We start from the raw sequence: 21,862 nt of genomic DNA on the forward strand, positions 1-21,862 counted from the left end.
CGAGGGGACCTTCTGAGTTGACTAGGTCATTAAGGCCTACCAAGGATCGCAAAAAGCGCCAACAAGCGATAGACGACTTTAATCGCGCTTTTCCGCATACTGAACTAACACCTATCAAGGAACTCTTTACTAAGAAGACCAAAGGGCGTCAAAGGAACGTTTCTGCACCCTCTCGCCCTGATCCAGATCTTTTTGTTGCACGCAAACACGCACCTTCGCCAGTCACGCCTTCTCCAAAGGAATCAATACACGGAGAGTCATCAGACGACTTCGAAGCGGTAGACAATCCAAGGAATCTACCACCAGGCGCATACGTCGCGACACCGCAACAACCAACCGTTGTCGCCCCTCGTAACCTCGAGCATTTAAGCACACTAACATCTCTTAGCGATTTAGAATGCGAATTCCCGACTATCCCGAAGACCCATTTTAACACCGAAACGTCATCCGTCGCCCCTCAACAAACCATAATCACTCCACCAGCGCCTAACTCTATTCGCGACAGACAGGCAGTCATATCCCACGATTCATATTCCTTAAATCAACTCCCAATCAATCAACCATCTCCCGCAAACCCCCAACCCGCCATGTCAACAGTAGCCCCCTTCAGAATGCCGATTCGCGGCACAGACAGTGCGCCTAAATATGACGGCTCAACAGAGAACCTCATCGCGTTCATCGACGACTTCGAAGACCTTGCAGATCAAGCGGGTCTTCAAGGCACAGATCGGATAAGAGGAATCATTCGCTATGTGCCCACGAGCGAACGCGAACTATGGTCAGAGACGCCAGAAGCGAAAGGAACTGATTATGGCGCCTTCATTAAGGAAGTTAAGCGAATGTACCCCGGATGCGAAGGCGATCGCAGATATGCAGTCGCTGATTTGCAGACCATCGCTCGCAACCAGGCGAGCAAGTCTATGTACTCTGTAACAGAGTTAGGCGATTATCAACGCGCATTCCTCAAAGTCGCGAGGGCGCTTATCGATAAGGATCGCATAGGTAAAGCGGAAAGAGATCGCATTTTCTTAGAAGGATTCCCAAGCGACATTCAAGCGCAAACGCGCACGAGACTAATGATTAAGTTTCCAGATCACCACCCGCAGGACCCATACCCATTTAACGATGTGGTAGCTGCTGCAGAATTTTTATTGCCAGGAATTGGCGTCGCAGGCACAGTACCTGCAGCCACGCCAGCGCTATCTCCGGGATTCGCGCCTACATATACGCCAAGTACTGCGACGCAGGCGCCTGCTCAACAGCAATCCGCGCCTAACTTGGTAGTCAAGCAAGAATTCGTTGCGAGACGCGCTGGTGGCTACGGTCCATCAGGATGTATATTCTGTGGAGGAACTGATCATTATATGGGTCGTTGTCGCGAAAAGGAAGCATATATCACTGCGGGAAAGTGTAAGGTGGACACGGCTACTAACAAGCTTGTTCTCCCAAATGGTGGATGGATACCAGGGCGCCAGAGCGATGGTACCTTGAAAGAACGTTTAGATCGCCATTACGCGAATCAAGCGGTCAACGAGGCATTACCAGGTCCGAACGTCATAGCAGGACTTTTCTATCGCGCGCCATGCGACGTAGAAGCTGTTGTAGAGGTCGAGCCCTCAGCGTTCATGCACATGATAGCAGACGCTGAACCAGAAATGGACGAGGAGGATCTAGATGTGTTGCGCGCGACACAAGCACTAGCTCTAGCTACGGCGAGACGCGATCAAAAGAAAAGCGAAGCGAAGGGCAAAGGTAAAAATGTACGATTTGATGGCGTAGAGCTCGAAGGCGCGCCACGCGCGCGTCCAGGACCCTTATCCAAGCACGCCTCGGAGACAACAGAGATCATTTCTCCAGCAGTACGAGCCTCGCAAGCTAAGGCGCCAGAAGTCGCCAAAGCGACTAACGAGGCGACGCCAAAGCTTGCTAAGGCGAAGGAAGTCGCGCCAGTAGCATCATCTTCATCTTCCACGCTTCCGGATGCGAACACTGCTAATCCATCCGCTGCTTCGACCTCCAATCAATATCGGTTTTCCTTCGCGTTAGAAGACAAGGGAGCAGATAAGCGTGTCATAGAGCGCCTCCTTGATTCCAACATCGCCATCCCTGTCAGGGAATTACTCGCTGTATCTCCGGAAGTACGAAAGAACTTACGCGACCTCACCACCACCAAACGCGTTACTGTAGGATCAGTCCTCGTGAATGAGCTCGTTGGACAGCCTTCCAATGATGAATGGTTACGCGAGTACGACGAAGAACGATTGCGCTCTAGTGATGGCAAGATCGTCGCTGATCATTGCGCTTCATTACGATGCGTTCGCGCAACGACTATAGGAGGGCGCATTCTCACGTGTGTCCTTGACCAAGGCGCAGAGGTAGTCGTGATGCCAAAGGTAGTATGGAAGGAACTCGGTATTGGATTGCGATCAGACTATCGCCTTAACATGGAGTCTGTCAACACGTCGAAAGACGCGACTCTAGGCGTAGTAGAGAATGTTCCATTGGACTTTGGAGGCGGACCTATGTACTTCCAAGTGCAAGTCACGGAACGCGCCAACTTCGAGATTCTCTTAGGTCGCCCATTCTTCAAGCTTACCGCATGTCGCACATTCGATCTCCCTGATGGAGAGCAGGACATATTACTCACGGATCCAAATACGCGCAAGGAACTACGCATCCCTACGCTACCATGGCGCAAACCATGTCCGCGTTGCACGAAAGGGATGACGTGTGTCGAGCATTCAGTTCACAAGGAGGAAGGGAAGGGTTTTTAAGTATCGATGATCTGCATCTTTCGCGGGGAGACACAAACGCGTCTTCCGCGACATCGTAATTAACATGGTATCAATCTCGCATCGCTTTTCATTCTCGCATCAATCCTGATCCGTCGCCTATAACGCGCGGAGATGGAGTCCATTCATCGCTCTTAAGGAGCAGCAATATCTCAGTTTCCGCTTTAACGAACACTTCATCATTAGCATTAATCCCGCATCCGTCATCGCATTTGTCTTCGCTAACGTCCCCGCTTCGATCAGCGCATTACGCGCATCTAACCTCTACCCGCACAGTGATAAACCAAGCGACTATTGACGCTTTTAATTCTTGTTATCTCTTTGATCCCGTTCGCCATGTGCTGGTTTATAAACCAGTCACGAAGAAGGTGCGAAGCGTACCTACCGTTACTCCCTCAGAGTATCACGTAGTGCGCGAGCTATCACCAGACCCATTAATAGGAATATCCCCATTACCCACTCACCCCCCAGATTTCATTCCAGGTATCCGCTTTACGCAAGCGCGCGCAGATAAGCTCGACTTAGATCCAGCTAACTGGCTGTGGCCAGAAGAGCTTAAGTTAGTACGTTGGCTCGTTCGAACTCATGAACTCGCATTCGCGTGGGAGGCGTCAGAGCGTGGTCGCCTCGATGAACGATACTTCCCACCGTACAAGATTCCAACAGTGCCACATGTCCCATGGTCCCAACGCAACATCCCTATTCCGCCCCTCAATTATGGGCGAGGTGACGCGCATTATAAAGGAGAAGATTTCCTCAGGCGTATACGAGCCTTCAACGGCTGCGTACAGATCGCGATGGTTTTGTGTTGTCAAGAAAGACGGCAAGTCGTTGCGCTTAGTGCACGACTTGCAACCGCTCAACGCGGTTACCATACGCGACGCCTCAGTTCCGCCTTTCGTCGAACACCTAGCAGAGTCCTTTGCAGGATATGCGGTATATGGCATGATGGACTTATATTCTGGATATGATCAGCGCGCTCTTCATGTCGACTCGCGCGACCTAACAACTTTTGGAACGCCCTTAGGCCCTCATCGATTGACTACACTTCCGCAAGGTCACACTAACGCTGTTCAAGTGTTTCAAGGCGACGTCGCCTTCATACTCCAGGATGAGATCCCCAACCACACTTCCCCTTTCATTGACGACATCGCGGTTAAATCAGTTGAAACGCGATACGAGGTTGAAGGAGGGGTATACGAAACCATTCCCGAGAACCCAGGGATACGTCGTTTCATCTGGGAGCATTGCATAGTCGTCAATCGCATCCTCCAGCGCCTTCGCAATGTAGGCGTTACCGTAAGCGCAACCAAGTTCGTTCTCGCTGCGCCTAGCACGGTTATCATTGGTCACAAGTGTACCTTCGAGGGTCGCGTACCAGAGGACACAAAGGTACAAAAGATACGCGATTGGCCTGAACCTAGAAACCAGACGCAAGTGCGCGGATTCTTAGGCACATGCGGAGTTCTACGCATCTTCATTCACAATTTTTCGCGCATCGCGCGCCCGCTAATTAATCTTACCAGGAAAGACGTCCCCTTCGAGTTTGGACCTGAGCATCGGGAAGCGGTACAGACGCTGAAGGACTCAATATTACAGTCCCCCCGCATTGCGACGGATCAACTACGAGTGCGACAGAGAGGTCATCTTAGCGGTTGACACCTCGAATATCGCCGTAGGATTCATCTTACTGCAGTTAGGCGAAGATGGGAAGCGTTACCCTAATCGTTTTGGGTCAATCGCGCTTACCGAAGTCGAGAGTCGCTACTCTCAGGCGAAGCTAGAGCTATATGGCCTATTCCGCGCGCTTCGCGCAGTACGCGTTTTCATTTTTGGCGTCGTTAACCTCACTGTGGAGGTAGATGCGAAGTACATCAAAGGTATGATCAACAATCCAGATTTGCAGCCCAACGCGACCATCAATCGATGGATCGCGGGTATTCTTCTTTTTCAATTCAAACTCGTTCATGTTTCTGCTGCCAAGCATGCAGGCGTTGATGGTCTCTCAAGGAGACCCCCTGTAGATGAAGATCCTGATGAGGATGATGACCACGAAGACTGGCTAGATCGCTCGTACTCCTTCAGGATCGCGCTTCTCAATCAGCGGACGCATCTCGTCGAGGCGGCGACGACGTCACTTACGCGTCACCCGCACTACGTACCATGCGCGATGCGCCTAACACGCTTACCAGATTATCACGTCCTTTTAGATGTTGCAGAGCACACTGCAGAAGAACCACCAATTCCGCGTTCTAAAGCAGCGAACGCGCTTGACGAGAGACTAGTCGCGACCAAGCTTTTTCTTTCTACCCGCAAAAGACCCGCTAACTTAACAGAAGACGAGTTCAAGGCCTTCGTCTTAGAAGACAATCTTTGGCGAAGAGAGGCACAAGGCAGGCATCAGCTTGTTGTGAAGCCGCATAAGCGATATCGCATTCTCAAAGAGGCGCATGACGACTTAGGGCACAAAGGCGTATACGCTGTGCGCACGCGGTTGCTCCTACGCTTTTGGTAGCCATATATCATTGACGACATCAAATGGTATGCGCGCACATGTCACGAATGTCAAGTACGACAAACGCGCAAGCTTCATATCCCGCCAATAGTACCTATTCCAGGAGGACTATTTCGCCGTGCGCATATCGATACTATGAAGATGCCTAAAGCAGGCGGATTCGAGTACTTGGTACAGGCGCGATGCGCGCTCACATCATACCCAGAATGGCGGATGATGTGCAAAGAGAACACGAAGACGCTTACCGCGTTTATCTTCGAAGAGCTCTTATGTCGATGGGGTCCTATTACTGAACTGATCACTGATAACGCGCCAGCGTATAGACTCGCTGCAGATTCTTTAGCGGAAAAATACGGAATCCACCCAATCCGCGTTTCGCCTTACAACTCTCAAGCTAACGGGATAGTAGAACGCAGGCATTTGGATGTCCGTGAAGCAATCATGAAGAGTTGCGACGGTGACGAGACGCGATGGCATACAGTCGTGCACTCAGTATTTTGGGCCGAGCGCGTGACAGTGCATAAGGCGACAGGCTTATCGCCTTACTTCATGGTACATGGAGTCGAACCAATCTTTCCATTTGACTTAGCAGAAGCGACGTTCTTGGCGCCCTTGCCAGAACGAGGCGCCTTTAACACTACTGACCTCGTAGCGTGGCGCGCGCGCCAATTACAAAAGCGTCTAGAGGATTTGAACGCGATCAAGGACAAAGTAGTGCGTGCGCGCTACAAATCTATTCGCGACTTCGAGCAAAGGTTTAGGATGACGATCAAGAATTATGACTTCGCGCCTGGCGCATTAGTATTGGTACGCAACTCGAGAGTGGAATACGAGTTGAGCAAGAAGACGAAACCACGGTATCTGGGACCTATGATAGTCGTGCGTCGTACGAAAGGAGGTTCATACTTATTAGCAGAGCTAGACGGTGCAGTGTCCAAACTGCGGTATGCCGCGTTTCGCATCATACCATATTACCCGCGTAGCGAAGAACGCGTAACCGTCACCAGCATTACGGGCTTGAACGAGGAAAGTTTAGATCGCCTCGCTGAAGAGAACATCCCAGAACCTGATGACAAGGATCCCGAACTCGCGCTTGACGAATAGCGCACCATTACGCCCTAACTTCCCTATTCCGCCTATCGTATCACGCTTCCGCCTATCACTTCCGCCTATCACGCTTCCGCCTATCACAATTCCGCCTATCACTTCCGCCTATCACACTTCTCCAATCATATTCCGCTTCTCCTATTCCGCCTTCCCTATTCCGCTTTCGCCTCTCTAATCCGCCTTCACACATCCGCCAAAATCAAAAAAAAAAAAAAAAAAGGCTTGTCGCATATCTCAGTCTTACCCCGGGTTTCATCCGGTGATCTTTTTCTTTTTCTCTTTTTCTCGCTCTCAAAGTTCATATACCGCGCATTGCATTGCACATATCACCAACAGACTCTACTAGACGCAGCATCTCAAGAAAACCGCTAATAAAACACGTACAAAATCACCAACATCATTTTCTCTATAGCGCGGATCACCAAACCATAGACTTTCGCCTTCGAACGAGCGACCGCGCCGCGCCCGTTATTTTTCTTTTTTTAACACTACTCATTCGCCTAATCAAAGACACGCGACAATAGAAGAAGAAAGACGCACGAGGAAGACAAGACGGGCGTGCACCCTGCGAAAATGCTATATCAATTTTTCAATTTTTCATCTCTAAAAACGTGTCTCACACATACTAATTACTTTAATTTTCACTCAATAGCGCAGCGGATCAGACAAGGACACGGACATGGACATGGACATGGACAACGCAATATGCAAGTACAGTTATACAAAAGGCGCATTGGCGCTTACAGGAAAGGCGCTATAGGAAAGGCGCTATAGGAAAGGTATCTAAAGGTGGTTAGAAAGGCGCTCCTCCACATCCGCCCAATCCTGAGACATAGCAAAGAGTTTGTTGCTAAGGATCAACAAATCAGCTTGATGGGCGCGCGCATGTTGACGCAAGTTCAGGACAGTCGCCTTCAAACGCGCATTTTCTTCCTTGAGACGCGCATTTTCAGCAGTCGCCTCCTCAAGCGCCGCCTCCAAGTCCTTGGGTTTACCTTTTCCCTTAGGCACAGATCCAGACACGATAGGATTGACAGCGCGAGGCGGAACAGTGGCGGAACCGCGCAAAACCTTCCCCCCAATCTGGCGCTCACCAGTGATCTCAATCTCCATGTCGGATTCGCCAGTATCATCTTCATCCTCCACAGCAAGAGAAGACGCAGTTTCCTTAGCGGAACCTCTCCCACTAGCGCGTGTGGCGCGCGTCTTGCAAGCGCGCGAAGCAGAAGTGCGCAGATTGCTAGTCCCTATAGCGCCTTTGTCAGACATAGGCGCCAAATAGGCGCCAACATAGGCGGAACTGTAACACTCACTGGAGAAAGTGCAGGACTTCTTGGAAACGTCGCAAGGAGGGCAGCGCCTGCCATAGGAACCACCGCATGGAATGTTGGACTCAGCACAGCGGTTGCAGCGAGGTGGCTTAGGCACAGACATCCGCCCACCAGCGCGCTAGCGCCAAGTCAAATAATGAAAGTGAAAAATAATAAGGACGCACTGGTTCACCCATATTCGCCACTCCGCCTTGCGGTTCCGCCTCTGACGCTTGCACAGAAGGCGCCAGTTGCTTACTAGGCACCATAGGACTTTCCCCCACCACCTTAGCCTTCCATCCCTTCACTAACGCCTCCAACTCCTTGTAGGACTTGCGCCCTTCCTTAAGCAAGCCGGCATCGCGCTCATTGAGGTCAAGCTCGACGCCTACCACCTTAGAACGGTCGTAACACGCGTTCATGTTGGCCTAAGGCACCACTGTAAGGCGCCAGCGCAAAAATAAGAGTGAGTACTCACCATGACGGACTGCCACTCGCGCATCCAGGCCTCCTGGTCCTCCAACAACTCTGGCTTTGGGTCAGGGACAGCAGCAACACACCCATCAAGCGCTGTCAGAGTATCATTCCACCCTTTCAACAAGCGGTCCACATCTGTCTCCACCACAGGGTCCGCCATACGCGCGTCTTCACCACTAGGGCGGTCCTCAGGGACAGGAGAAGGAGTAGAAGCTAACATAGACGCGTTGAAGACAGGCATGATGAAAATTGTTGAAAACAAGAATCACGAGAACGCTCCCCATCTCTTATCATCAAAAATCAAATTATGTCAGCGATACTTGCATTCATCAGTTCAAGTCCTTTACAGTTCCACGTCTCGCGATCACATGACATTGGCCATCACTACTCTTTCAGGACGATTCTCGCGCTACATCAACTGAGTGGGGACACTCAGTATTTAAGTCCCCCGCAGATGTAGAGACTCCATTGCGAGTAGCCTCACAAAGGCCGTATTTCCACTTCGTCTCCACTAACGCGCGCTATATACAACAAGGCGACTTAAATGCGCTAAACGTGCGACGCTTCCGCCTAATCCGCGCATCCGCGCATCTGGCGCCTATAGCGCGCCTCTATAGCGCCTTTCGCGTTACTACGGTGCCTTTGCGCGCGCTTTCGCGCTTTACCTTCGCGTTCGCTTTTCCAAGTCGCCTGTCCTCCGCACATCCTGTCCTGTCCCTCTATGATCCGCTGGTGCGTCTCCCTTTATCTTTTCAACTGACTTTAGCTATATACCTCGTCTGTTTACACATAATTCCTTATTCTACAACACAACAACTCTTTTTCGCTTCGCTTCCGCTTCGGCTCAGTGCCTGGGAACATTTACCTTAGACATGGGGACTCTGATAGATTTTTCACTTACTTACTTACTTACTCACTACATCCCATCATCCTGCATCAGTGTATACTGTGAATCAATTTCTATTCATTTGCAACACAACCACTGCGCGACTCTCTATTCTTTTGCAACAAGCTCTCTTGAGAAAATCTTGAGAGACCTTCGCGCTACTTCCGCCTCTTCACTGCCCCCTATAGCGCGCTTGTTCCGCCTCGCGGTTCCGCCTACGTCGCGCTTTCAGCCTTTCATCGTGTTAACGCGCGTTTCGCGTTTACAAGGCGTCTCGCACCCGCGCTTTGCGCAGATTCCCTTGCTGACTCGTTCAGCGCATCCCCTCGCATTTACTCGAGGAACAGACTCAGTAAAGATCCTCTTGGGCCGACTTCTACTCGCGTTCGAGGACTACTGCAGGCGACTTATCTTATATTTTTCAGTATAGACCCACTCACGATTCCTCATCTTCAGCGTGTAGCGTGAAAAAAATGTAGCGTGAATCATGTCTCCCTTCCTGTAAAAGAGAGAGGAAAATAGTATGGGTTAAACTTAGTTAGAATAGCTGATAGATTATATAATCAACCCCTGTAAGGTAGTATATAATTGAATAAATGTTTCTTAATCTTACTTTGAGGCTAATGATTTGCCTGTACTTAGGTTCTTACTTAATCTCACACTGTTTGAGATGAGTGAAGGTGGGAAGTGCTCCATTTATTACATGGCAAAATTGGGCTCCTTATATACCTTTTGGAGGCCCTGATTACAAAGCATGAATCATCACATGGATTGGTAAGAATGTGCTTACTAACAATGCCATTTGGTGTGTTGAGTCAGCTTGTTTACTAATTTACATTATAAATACAGTGTAGTTTACAAAGCATGACAAATCATGGCATGAGTCATCACATGGATTGGTAAGGATGTGCTTACTAACAATGCCATTTGGTGTGCTGAATCAGCCTTCTTACTAAGTAGCTTATAAATACAGTTAGAAATCTTACAAGCATGATGAATCATGACAAAACATGATGAGTCAAGCTCAATCTTTACAAATCATGATATCTACCAGTCACATGACATGCTTACAAACATGCTTAGTGGCTGAAAAGAAAGTCTGTTGGCTGAATATGCCTGAGGAAAATAGAAAGAGATGGAATGTCATAGAACAAAATAGAAATACATGGAAAAATGGAAGTAAAGATTGAAAGTGAAAATACTAGCTAATGACTAAGGGGAAAATGATGGGGTAACTTGGTGATAGGATACAGTAGGGTCTATTATACCTTCCTTATTATACCTCTTGTGTATCTGTCATGGTATGAGTTGCATACCATGCATGACAGTGGAAGGAAGTGACTTGCATCAAATATGCCGTGAGGCCGAGGAGACCGATGAGGGCGAGGAATGATAGCTGCGTGCTAGGGGGAAGAGTGGGAAGTGGGCTCTCAAGTGCTCCTCTGGATACAAGTGGAAAATCGTCCCAAGGGGATTGCGACTGAGAAAGATTCCTCTATTGAAAGGTGAGGGGGGATCTTTAACCAGCAGTTCGGTCTCTAAGCCTGGAGGGGACACTAAGGCAAGTAATATACCCAAAAGCGAAGAGCGCTAGCTAAAAGCACCTAAACGCGCTGATAAGGCGGAAAGTGCGGAAAAGCGCGCTGTAGAGACTCGCGTTTCTGCAGGCACATATGGGCACATTTCGCACCTTTTCACAACTCATGACAATTGGCCTTCAATGCACAACTTGCACCATCAGCTATATTCGACTTCTATCATGTCTCTAGTTGTTTTACACATAACGCGCAGCTTTCCCGCGAAACGCGCCATAGGCGCGCTACTTTCCCACACAACGCGCAGCATTCCCGCGCGCGCTCAGCGCGTTTCTCTCGCACTTGTTGCCCTACTCCATACACAACTTCTGCTATGTCTCCAGTCATTTGTGCATACAATGCACAGCTCTCCTGCAAAGCGCACCATAGGCGCAACACTTTCTCACGCTTTCGCGTTTCGCGTTCCCGCGCGCGCGCTTAGCGCGTTTCTCGCACTTAAGCACACTCCATCGCGCATCATCCAGGAGCATCCATCCATCATCCAACCAGTTCCTAGGTGTGTCCCTTTTCATTATCAGACCATATTTAGCCTATTACACTTTGTATTTCGTTATGCACCCTTACTTTACATCACTTTACCTCACTTACATACTTAGAGCGCTCCCTATTCGGCTCCGAGCCCTGGGAGAGCGCTTAGGTAGAACTTACATACTTTCATGTTCGTTTGACACCAGATCTTTCTACCAACAGCTACCTACCACATCTTTCTACCACCATGTACTTGGCAGTTAGTTCCATGCAATGCATGCGTCCGTCGTCGTCTTAAGGCCCTAGCATCAGTCTAAAGCTAGTGGCAGTATCAGTATCCATCTATATCTGCACTTTTCACCATATTATCGTCTCTCTACACTTGTGCGCTGCTCGCACTACCATCCCTGTTCTCTGCGCATTTTCGCCCTTTCGCACTTTCGCCTTCCCGCACTTCGCGCATTTTTTGCGTTTCACTTTTCCCGCGCGCGCCTTGAGCGCGTTTTCTCGCGCTTACATCGCCCTTTTGTCGCCTTTGATCAGGGTTGATCAGCATCATTTTGTGGATCCTTGCTTTCTTTGCTTCCCTTAAGGGTCGAACATATCGCACGGCATATCAAGACCCAACATAGAGAGTGTTTGCTTGTCATCTGACTTGCGTTCACCTTTGTTGTGTTACCCACAGCGCTTCAATACCAAGGCGCTCTTCGTGCGATCACAGCGGAGTGCTTCGAGTAGAGGCGACAATCAAAATGGGAGAATCAGGGCTTTGATAGATGTAGAAATAGACACTTAAAGGTGTCAAAGCGCCAATTAGATGGAAACAAGTGTCTTCTGCTAGAAACTTCAACTATACACTTTCTGATGGTAGTCGAGCGGGAGTGAGTCCCAGAAAAATGAACATGCTGACGTGTAAGTATGCTAAGCGAGTTCCCAGGCCTCGGAACCAAGTAGGGAGCACTAAGGTAGGTGATGAGGTAAGTCAGGGTCCATAATGTAACATAGTGATAAGTACAAGTGCCTGTGTGACGCCATATGAGTTCTAGTGAAAAGAGCACGCACCGATGGACCTTGGAGGACTAGGACAGGACATGCGGAGGACGGGTGACGGATCCTAGGGAAGTGTGATGAAGTCTGATGTAATGCGCTCAAACGCGCTGGTACGCGCCAAGGCGCATATGTGCGTAACTGGGAAGGTGCGAGCAGGCAGTAGCGAGGGTTCGTCAATGTGAGGATGAGAGAAGGCGAGGCGCAACGCGAAAAACGCGACAGCGTGAAATGCGACAAAGGCGAAACGCGACAGAGGCGAACGCGACGAAATGCGAAACACGACAGAACACGACGAAATGCGAAATCGACGAAAACGCGAATCGCGAACAAAATGCAAATCGCGACAAAATGCGAAACGTGACGAAAACGCGAAATGCGACAAAATGCGAAATGCGACAAAATGCGACGAAATGCGAAACGCGACAAAATGCGAAACACGATGAAATGAAACGCGACGAAACGCAAATAAGACGAAACGCGACACAGCGCGTTGTTACGGATGCGCGACTGCAGGAATGTGGATACTCGATATGCGAAAGTGTGTATGGGTAGAAATGCGCTAGCGCGAAAGCGCGTTTGTCGCGTTCGGGCATGTTTCAGATTTAGAAGGCGCGTTGCATGGATATCGAGGGCGTCGTGAAAAGCGTGAATTTGGCCCATATGAGCCTGGAGAAATGCGAGTCTCTACACTGATGAAGACGACGAAGAGGCGATGCAGGGTGAGGGAGAGAGGAATACAGATGATGCTTTCAGGATGGAGTCGTTAGATGACCTTTATCATATAGGGCCCCAGGAGGTGAGTAATGCATTAATGTAATGCATTACACCCTGTTTTGCTGATGCATTGTCCTCTCCTGTCCCTAATGCATTACTGTGACCCTCGTACTCACCCCTCAGGACAACCAGATGGGGCTGCAAGACATCGCTCTGGGCCTGGATATCGAGACTCAGCCAACTAGCAGCGCATGTCTCTCTGACGAGGCCAAATCACTTTCATTTGGAGAGTTCAACTTCTGGAGCGCGGGCATGGAAGAATTCAATACCTTGTTCACCGTCTTACAGGACTCTTTCGACCCTAGTTTTGTCAATACTGGCCTTGATCCCAACTTTCCCCAGCCTCAACATGGTACATTTTATCACGCTTCTCCTGATTTTGCCCTTGACAACTTTGCAGCTGTGCAAAACCCGGAGTATCCAGTTGAAAATTTCTTTTTAAATTCAAGCTATCTCCATAGTGTCCATAGTGACGAAGCGCTAGGCCTATCTGTTGCCACACCTCACAATTCACTGTCGTCTCTGACCACAAACATCTCAGTTCCTGACATCCTGTCCCCAGTTCCTGTCATCCCGTCCCCAGTTCTTGTCATCCCATCCCCAGTCCTGGACATTCCCTCCCCAGTAACGACCACATCGCCCATGCCACCTGCAAATGCACAATCCAAGTCCACCAAAGCAGTTGTGTCTGGTGGGAGGTCTCATTGCCTAGTAGGTAACAAGGCCAACGGACAAACGAACGGCAATGATATGGTCAGACCTACAATTGGACTGACTGCAGAGCTGCAGCCAGACAAAGCTCCACATTGTACAGCACGTCAACACATCCCATCAAATCACACACAGGTACTCAATGCAATTGGATTGTTGAATGCTCGCGTCTGTGTGACATTTGGGGAGGCCAAAGAGAATGATGGACCACCAGTCACGCCAGCAACGAAGCGCGAGGCCAAGCCTACCAACCAACCCAACAAGTAAGACCTTTCTCTCAAGTTCCAGCTATACATAAGAGGCTCACAACTCATAGAAAACAGAAACACAGTTGAGGTTGGAGCAATAATAATATTTCATATACCCACTCAAGGCTTTTGTGGTGGTTGAGCTCGTCGTTGTACATGGAGAGATGGAATGTTTTGAATGATATAATTGTCGCCAATGCGGCAATGCCCATGATATTTTGTATCTATGTTGTAGTTTCTGTAAGTCGCTGAAATATAAGCGGCAGCTCGCTTCATATACATACATTGCACTCGTTCTGCACCTGGGCCATGCTACATGATTCTCAGAGTTCATTTCAAGTTTAACTGTCTAGGGATTAGCATGGGTTCATTTATTCGACTTCTGGGCCAAGAGGCAGCTGGGCATAGGTCGCATGGAAAGACGAAGCGGATAGTCAAGTCGTTGATATGGCATTAGATGCTGAGGGTGGGCTTGGAATTCTGGACTTCGGGGCAGAGGTAGAAGTAGGTGCATATATGACTTAGGAGACCAGTAACGGTGACACAACGACATGTACTTGATGCAAAATGGTATTTGGTAAACTCCCTGCTACCCAACCTCCCACAGATGTAAGTTCTTGGATGTTGAGAAGCTGATCCATTGGAGCCACCTTGGGAGTCCCGTAAGATAGCCACAAGTTCCAGAAGTCTCCTGTCTTCGGAGATAGCGGTGGCAAATGCAGAGCGATGATCATTGAAAGGCGACAGCATAAGGACTGCAAAGACTCAATTCAGTAATGGTTGCTAGGTGTGTGGTATTGATACATACTTGTCCCGGAATTGAAATCTTGGCCAGCCCCTGCAAACCATTCTCGAGAGTTTGCAATTATGAATAAAGAGGCTGGGGTGGGTGGTTCTTGGGATGGGGGAAAGGTTCTTGGTTTCCTGGGAAGGGTGAACACGAGCACACTTATTTGGTTGTTGAAGAACAAGAAGCTACATGATGATCAGTTAAAGAATACAAGATAACAACTGAAAGATGGACGCACATTGATATCCCTCTCCCCCAGCTCACATAACATTGTCTGAACGGCCACAGGTGGAAGCAGTGCTGAAAAAGCATGGGATATGTGGTAGAAGGTAGATGGTGTGGTGCTGGGCGGGAACGAGTTGCGATATTACTACTGTGGATAAGCACAGTACAAACAACAAACAACACAGACAAGGTTACTAATGTGAACACCCTCAAATGTACATCAACAAGTCAAAACGCACCTAGATATGCAACGAAGGAAGATCACAAGTGTCCACCCAGGGTCGTGATTTGGAGATCTAAAAAAGGGCTGAATATAAAAGTAAGTATGATGGGTAGGAGATGGAACTAAAGACGGGCACCAAAGGTCATCCTATTGAAGGTGCATGGCTATATATAAAGGTGTGACCTATTCCGGCAGTCAGTGTAAGATTCTAATGCATTACAACTTACAAGGGGCACCAAAAGCCCGCACATAATGCATTACGCTGTCCATCATCGTTAATGCAATACAAGTGTCTTGTAACTACACTACATTAATGCATTATTATGACAGGATGGCCTGATCATCCGTCTGTCAAGCAAGAAATTGGTTGCTGTCGCACTCAGCCGCCAACTGTCCATAGTACATGTATACATAATAGGGAGTTAGGGTTAGGGTCCAGATTGCAAGCTGTTGCACTGGGGTCCCTGGCCAAACAATTGCCTTTTCTATCGAAGCTGATCATTGTTGTTCGAGCTGATCCCCAGTGAAAACCTACATGAGGCAGATCGAGGGATGTCAAGGTGCGATCAGACCTTGACCAGCCTTGTTGGATGACACACTTTCTGTATATATGCCTCGATAACATTCGAGGAATATTGAGGCAGGTAGAGTAATTCTAGTAGGGCTTTTTGGCCTCAGAAATCAAAGAGCCACGTTATCGCATAGTACTAGTTTTACAGCAGCGAGAACAGGCAGAATTCAATTATACATTTAATTGTGCAGCTCGTGTAGTATTACAACAAAGTAAGGAGAGTAGTAGTGATTGTACCAACAGCAACTTGTAACAGGGGACGAAAGCTCATGCAAATGACAGCGAAAGGACGACAGCAGTGAGAGAATGATAGCAAGAGAATATAGCAACGGAACACAGCAAGAGGTGAAAGCTGATCCGAATGATAGCGACAGAGAATGGGCAACTTGGAGGAAATGCAAGGGTACTTGTGTGACGGCGTCATGTTGAAATTGCTTCAGCTGAGGCAGCTTTCTGGGCCTGTAGTAGATCAAATCCATCAGATAGAGTCCACACGAGAAGAGTGAAATAACATGAACAATCTTAGCCTGGATCGAGCGCCGTTCCCAAACCTCTCTCTCTTCTAATACTAGCGAGTTCCAGTAGTCAGTGAATTGTCCTAGCGAGACGGTGCAGCCCTTGTTGTTGCTGACATAGTCAATGCCACATAAGTTTCTCCATTGTGTTCGGTAGGTTAGATTGATCAGACTTGCATGTAGTATTAGAGAGTGAAAAAACACACCGTGCAGTAGTCGAACTTCGACTGGGCCTAAAAATTGATTCGTGACTAGAGGCTTTCTTTCGTCGACTCACCATGAGACTATCATTGCTGTTACCCAAGCTGTCATCGGCAGGTAGAGGTAGGACCATAGTAGTTGGAGTGGCGACTGAAGAAGGCATACTCCGAGTTGCATTGAGAGAAGATGCTAACCGATGGAGGATTGTTGGTTCGTTGGTCGAAGCTGTAATAGTATTAGGCTCCAACATTGAGACCAGCGCCAGGTCAGTCGAGGATGATGCCACACTGGGAAAAGCACAGAGTGCAGGCTGTGCAGCAATAGGATCAGGTAAGATAATATCCAAGTCTGTTGCGTCTTGGGGAACATCATGACCACCGTGACCAAGAATGACATCTCCAAGTTCATTGCTTTGAAGAGGCTCAGTGACATGTTCTTGGAGTGTGTCATGCTCATTCGAAGGGATTACTACTGGGTGGGGAAGTGCCGCTGTCAATGCCAATAGTGGATTTGTATTTACGACTTGCTGCAGTAGGTGATTGTGATCTGAATGAGTCCAATGCTGAAAGAAAAGACAAGACAAAACATACCACTCGTCGAGCAACATCAACTGTTCGTCGTGGGCTCTGGATGTTCGACTTGGATGGTGGTAAAGATTTTGTCTTCTTGATTCGATCGGATGTCACAGCTGTAAGCGATGATGGCCGTTTTGAACTCTTGATGCCAGGTTCTGCTGCTGGCAGCATAGCAGGCTCGAGCTTCAGGTTGGATGTAGCATCCTTTTTCTCAAGTTTGACCTTGGTCTGTGGGTCCCGGTCATCCTTCGGGCGCTCGCTCCATTGAGAGTAATAGTGTATAGCAAATGTCTCTGCTTTCCAGTCGTTGTTGCAAAAACGGAACTGAGGGAATTTTTCGCGCATACATCGATAATAGAACTCCTTCCCCATCTTGTCGGTGCATTTCCACAATGGTGCAGCATATCCATGCTTTCATAAAGTCTTCCAGACAGTTCTCTGGTAATCCCGCATTGATTTCTGAACATCAGCAGATGCAACTGTACCAAACTTGTCCACAATGTAAGATAATGTTCCGGCATCGGTGTCGTCACTAGCCTGAGCTTGCAAGATACCACGTGAATTTTGCTTAGCGTTGTTGAAGTCCTGCTTTGTCCACAGCAAAGATGGTCGCTCGTCATCAAGAAAGTCATCTTCGGCATGAAGAGGGAAGTGGTCCGGTTGATTGGCGAGGAGGAGGATCAGATCGGATACATTCGTGGCAGATTTGGGACGGTCGAGTAAGTCAATACGTGAAAGTAGTTGTTGGTATAGTTTCCTATATGGTTTTATAACATTAAAAATAGTTGGTATTAGACACAAGAGACTTACTCTGTCGCTCTAGCTTCACCTTCTTTGAATGAAAGCTCATTCTGGAGATCTCGAATTTTTGAACGTAGGTCACTATTCTCATGGAGCAAAGAAGCATTATCTCACTGACACTCCGTGTACTTGGTGTGCAACATAGCAAATTCACTGGACAGTCGCGAGAGTGAGTTTTCAGAAAACGAGGTTCCACTACCATCTGGTGAAGCAGCATCCTGGGGGTAAAAGAATCAGTTATATTCAGGTATACACAGACATAGCACATTTACACTATTATAAAAGTCTCGTTCACAAGACTGGTTGTGTCCTATATGTGCCTGAGATCCTCGGTGGGAATGTCCAAGGATACTGCTACATGATCCGCTCAATGAATGAAGAGAAGATGTGCTCGGATAGTCAGAATCATCCTGGATCAACATTCTGGATTGTGGGAGAGTGTAGGAAAACCCATCATAGAAAAATTTTGTCAAGTCTATCATGAAGCACACGACAGTATCAGAACAAATCCTCCTCATCTGCATCTTCTGGAATACTATAGCCCCCCATATCTGCTACATCCAAGCCTGGTTTCTCAACTACATAGAATCGATCTTCTCCATTGATCTTGTGTGGAACCATTGCGACAACTGATTCAATCATTTTCACGTTGATGACGACAAGTGCAGCATCTCCTTGATGGTGACATGACCACAAGGTGTAGTGCGAAGCCTGAAGAAGTTTGACATCCGGTGGTGAATAGAGTGTGATGACAGCAAGAGTCTCGGGAGGCCGATCTGCATGAATAATAGCTTGAAAAAAGTAGTACACTTCAGCAAATTGAAGTTTTCCGTTGTATGTGAGCTGTAAATGGAGCTCAATGACATCAATAGTACTGGCAGCAAGTGCAAAAAATGTTACTCTGATGTTGCGAGCTTGCCAAACATGTTCACGATCTTCTTCACACCACAATGAGCGGGTGGTCAGACCACTGGGCAGACGGAGGCGAGCTGAACGAGCAACTTTCACAGGTCCAGGACCAAACAAATGAAGAGTGGGTGACTGCGGAGCATTTGCTTGAACATACTCTTGTATTGCTGAAGATTCTGATATTGTCGTTGCACGTGCTGTGCGGTCATGCTTAGCAAGGAGTGCAAATCCACCACCAATATCCTTTGCCCATGCCGGCAGAGTTGATTTGAGGTTGTCGTGGTCAAGTGCAGGCATTATGATCTTCAGAGTGTTGGTTTGTGCCTGTCGTAAGCATCGTTGACCAAGATTTGCGAAAGGATTTGAATGCTGGTGGATTTGACTGCCAAAGTCACCAATAGCTCACTCCATCGGCCACTGAGAACTGCAGATCAATGGGCCTTTTGTGAAGACTTCATTGGCATAGTGGAGGGGGGCATGCACACTCTGACGAACAAAATGAAGTCGGTCAGCACGTTGCTGGTAGTACAAATCCTCAAACTCATCTTCAAACTCTGCAAAGCATCGTGCAGCAACAACAAGTTCTTCTCGTGTAATACTTCTCTGGCTGATGAGCCGAACACCACGCACGAGCTTGCAGAAACTCTGCCAGTATGGGTCTGGGAGCACATCATGAAAAACTGCAGGGCCGAGACCCCACATGTATAGTGTGTACTCCCATGCCTTGTATCCACTCGAAATCTTCTCAGCCAGGTTGCGAGGTGGGCGATCAAAGAACCCTGGAAGATAACGAGAGGATGCTGCAACAACACGCCCATGGTCCTTCCAAATATCTCCGTAAGTGTTGCCCAGACCCACGTAGAGACATGATCAGTAGGATCACATTTGAAGGTCCCGCGCCACAGTGGAATCAGGAGATCGGGAAGGTTCAGTGAGCAAAGGTGCATGATATCAGAGCCAAAACACCAAGGGACACCAAGAATGCAATGTTCGGGAAAGCCAAGAAATATTGAAGGCTTCGAAATCCCTGTCTCTAGACGCTTCTGTTGATATTCTCTCTCCGTTCGACTCGAGAGCAGTGCGACAAGATTGTCCCAATACTTGTTATGGGCACCATCACATGAACCAATTGCGTATGGGCTGATATCAGTTGTGATTGCAGTCAGGGACATCATAATCGAGGGGCTTCTTCAGTGCAGGATAATAGTGAGAACCACCTGGTTTACTGGCGTCCTGGGAGTCCACAGTAGAGACAGCACCCATTTTCCCATGGTGCCCGACAAGTCCATTGAGATACATGAGACCTGGGCCATCTGCAGTCGCGATGGCGAGAAAGAGATTGGAGAGGTAGCGTACATCACGATGGGCATCCCATATAGGCAATCCCTCTTTCATAATTGCAGCGGCATGATGGAAACTTGGATAGAGGAAGGAATCGAGGTTTTTTGGCTTGTTTGGTCCAGGGACGACGAGTCCAGGAATCACAAACTTCTTCTTGTATCGTGTATCCAGGAGAACGATCAAAGACGATCCAGATTGAGATCCAGCAGTCAGACTGCTTGTTCTTGTAGAGTTGGGCACCGTCGACAGACATCATCAAAATAATGTCATCATCCTTGATCTTCCTGCCTTGTACAGCCTTGATATAGTCATCTCCGTCGAAGAAATCGCTATACGAGTCGAGACTGCCTCTTCGTTCCAATTCCTCAAATATATCCTGTGTTTTTTCGTCACGGTAGCACATCTCCTGAGCACTCTGTGGATCCCGGTACAGTGCCTGTATTTGGGGCCAATCGGGAGAGTGGGAAACTGCATGCGAGGTTTCTTTGTACGTCCGGAGGTCTTTTCTAGCAGCGCTTGATCATAGCGAAACTCATTACACTCTGGACAGTGTTCCAGGTGCGAAAACGGACCTGTATAGCCGATACAAGAGTTGGGACACATGTCATGCATGACAGAGTAGACGCCTGTGATATCTTCAGCAATTTTCTTCGTTTGATAGAGTGTCGGGAACTCCGCAGGATCAAGATTATTTCCTTTGATATACGAAAGCCGTGCGTGGTCAAAATCAGAGTCCGAATGCTTGAGATGCATGTAGTTTTCGAGAGCAGCCCTGACATGGGGATCATCGATCGTCGCAGGGTATTGTGGTGGGTTGCGAAGGCGTCCAATAGTCTCACTATCAAGTCCCGAGGCAGGATCATCTAATGAGGCAGCTTGGAGGCCTGCAATGAAGGCGAGAGAATGCCTGAGGTCATCGAGCTTCACGTTACTGTAGAGATCATTAAGGATGTCTTCGTCTGCATCAACAGATTCGGGCATCTGAGGCAGTTCATCTAATGCAGCGTCATTGTCGAATATATGATCTGAAAACTGCAGGCGGGCATGGTCATTCTAGCAAACAGTTGGAAAAAACCATTCCATCAAATTAAACCTTACCTCAACATCATCGCCATCTTCGCTGTCATGGACATTGCCTCCATCTATACCACCTTCAGGTCCAGTTTCCGGCAAGTTATGCTCTCCAAGGATTGGTTGAGATGACATTCGAGCGCTATTGACCCTTTCAGCAGTGCTCTCGATCCTCAGATCCTCTTGCAGAGGCTCTGGAGAAAACTCCTGATGCCCAGGAGAGTTTGGGTGGTGCAATTGAGTGCGTTCAGGTAGCCGGTATGGCTTGTGTCGTTCGTAAGTGCTCCTGCTGATTTTTCTTAGGTTCCCGAAGCATTTTTCAGAGCAGTCGCAAGTGTACTCCTTCTTCTCGCGAGGCATAGCAGTTGATATGAAGCAGTGCAGAGGGAGAAGGGACACACCAGAATATGCAAAGCTCGCAGAGTAGAGACTTAGAGTGTTATGTCAGTCTATTTTCTGCTTTGCGAGCTTTGCACTTGCTCGATTAACGAATGACGCAGCTTTGCGGACAAAAATCAAACACAAATCATGCATCGTGTTGTTTATGTAATTGCACACTATCTACAGCTCTCGATTTCCCAAGTGTGTCACTATCCAACTCTATCTCCGTCGACCTGCCTCTTGTGGGTTTTCACTGGGGCTGATCACTCTTGCTTTCCATAGTGATACATTTAGCCTACGGATACTGATATAGTGGACTAGATCGA

The 21,862-nt window shown here is 48.3% G+C and overlaps 5 protein-coding genes across 5 annotated transcripts; 1 reads left to right on the top strand and 4 right to left on the bottom strand.

The window, feature by feature from the left end:
* Positions 1-7,197: 7,197 nt before the first annotated feature.
* DFJ58DRAFT_725610 (uncharacterized protein) lies at positions 7,198-8,442 on the bottom strand (the record flags this gene model as incomplete). Its single annotated transcript, XM_041385260.1, has 3 exons — positions 7,198-7,863; positions 7,910-8,152; positions 8,203-8,442. The coding sequence occupies 3 exons, from the start codon at positions 8,440-8,442 to the stop codon at positions 7,198-7,200; spliced, it is 1,149 nt and encodes a 382-aa protein (XP_041246187.1).
* A 2,402-nt stretch (positions 8,443-10,844) lies between these two features.
* Positions 10,845-11,709, bottom strand: DFJ58DRAFT_839597 (uncharacterized protein; the record flags this gene model as incomplete). The annotated part of the gene is made up of 4 exons (XM_041392532.1): positions 10,845-11,033; positions 11,069-11,212; positions 11,271-11,303; positions 11,533-11,709. The coding sequence occupies 4 exons, from the start codon at positions 11,707-11,709 to the stop codon at positions 10,845-10,847; spliced, it is 543 nt and encodes a 180-aa protein (XP_041246188.1).
* A 719-nt stretch (positions 11,710-12,428) lies between these two features.
* Positions 12,429-13,952, top strand: DFJ58DRAFT_839598 (uncharacterized protein; the record flags this gene model as incomplete). The annotated part of the gene is made up of 3 exons (XM_041392533.1): positions 12,429-12,738; positions 12,866-12,996; positions 13,098-13,952. The coding sequence occupies 3 exons, from the start codon at positions 12,429-12,431 to the stop codon at positions 13,950-13,952; spliced, it is 1,296 nt and encodes a 431-aa protein (XP_041246189.1).
* A 434-nt stretch (positions 13,953-14,386) lies between these two features.
* On the bottom strand, positions 14,387-15,444 carry DFJ58DRAFT_839599 (uncharacterized protein; the record flags this gene model as incomplete). Its single annotated transcript, XM_041392534.1, has 4 exons — positions 14,387-14,688; positions 14,742-14,908; positions 14,988-15,096; positions 15,399-15,444. The coding sequence occupies 4 exons, from the start codon at positions 15,442-15,444 to the stop codon at positions 14,387-14,389; spliced, it is 624 nt and encodes a 207-aa protein (XP_041246190.1).
* A 2,858-nt stretch (positions 15,445-18,302) lies between these two features.
* On the bottom strand, positions 18,303-21,065 carry DFJ58DRAFT_871719 (uncharacterized protein; the record flags this gene model as incomplete). Its single annotated transcript, XM_041394325.1, has 7 exons — positions 18,303-18,677; positions 18,735-19,125; positions 19,150-19,565; positions 19,598-19,843; positions 19,914-20,237; positions 20,272-20,552; positions 20,576-21,065. 7 exons carry the CDS (start codon positions 21,063-21,065, stop codon positions 18,333-18,335), a joined length of 2,493 nt encoding a protein of 830 aa, XP_041246191.1. The 3' UTR covers positions 18,303-18,332.
* Between the last annotated feature and the right edge of the window lie 797 nt (positions 21,066-21,862).

Source organism: Suillus subalutaceus (assembly GCF_016647625.1).
Source record: "Suillus subalutaceus strain FC151 chromosome Unknown DFJ58scaffold_28, whole genome shotgun sequence".
Taxonomy (NCBI): Eukaryota; Fungi; Basidiomycota; class Agaricomycetes; order Boletales; family Suillaceae; genus Suillus; species Suillus subalutaceus.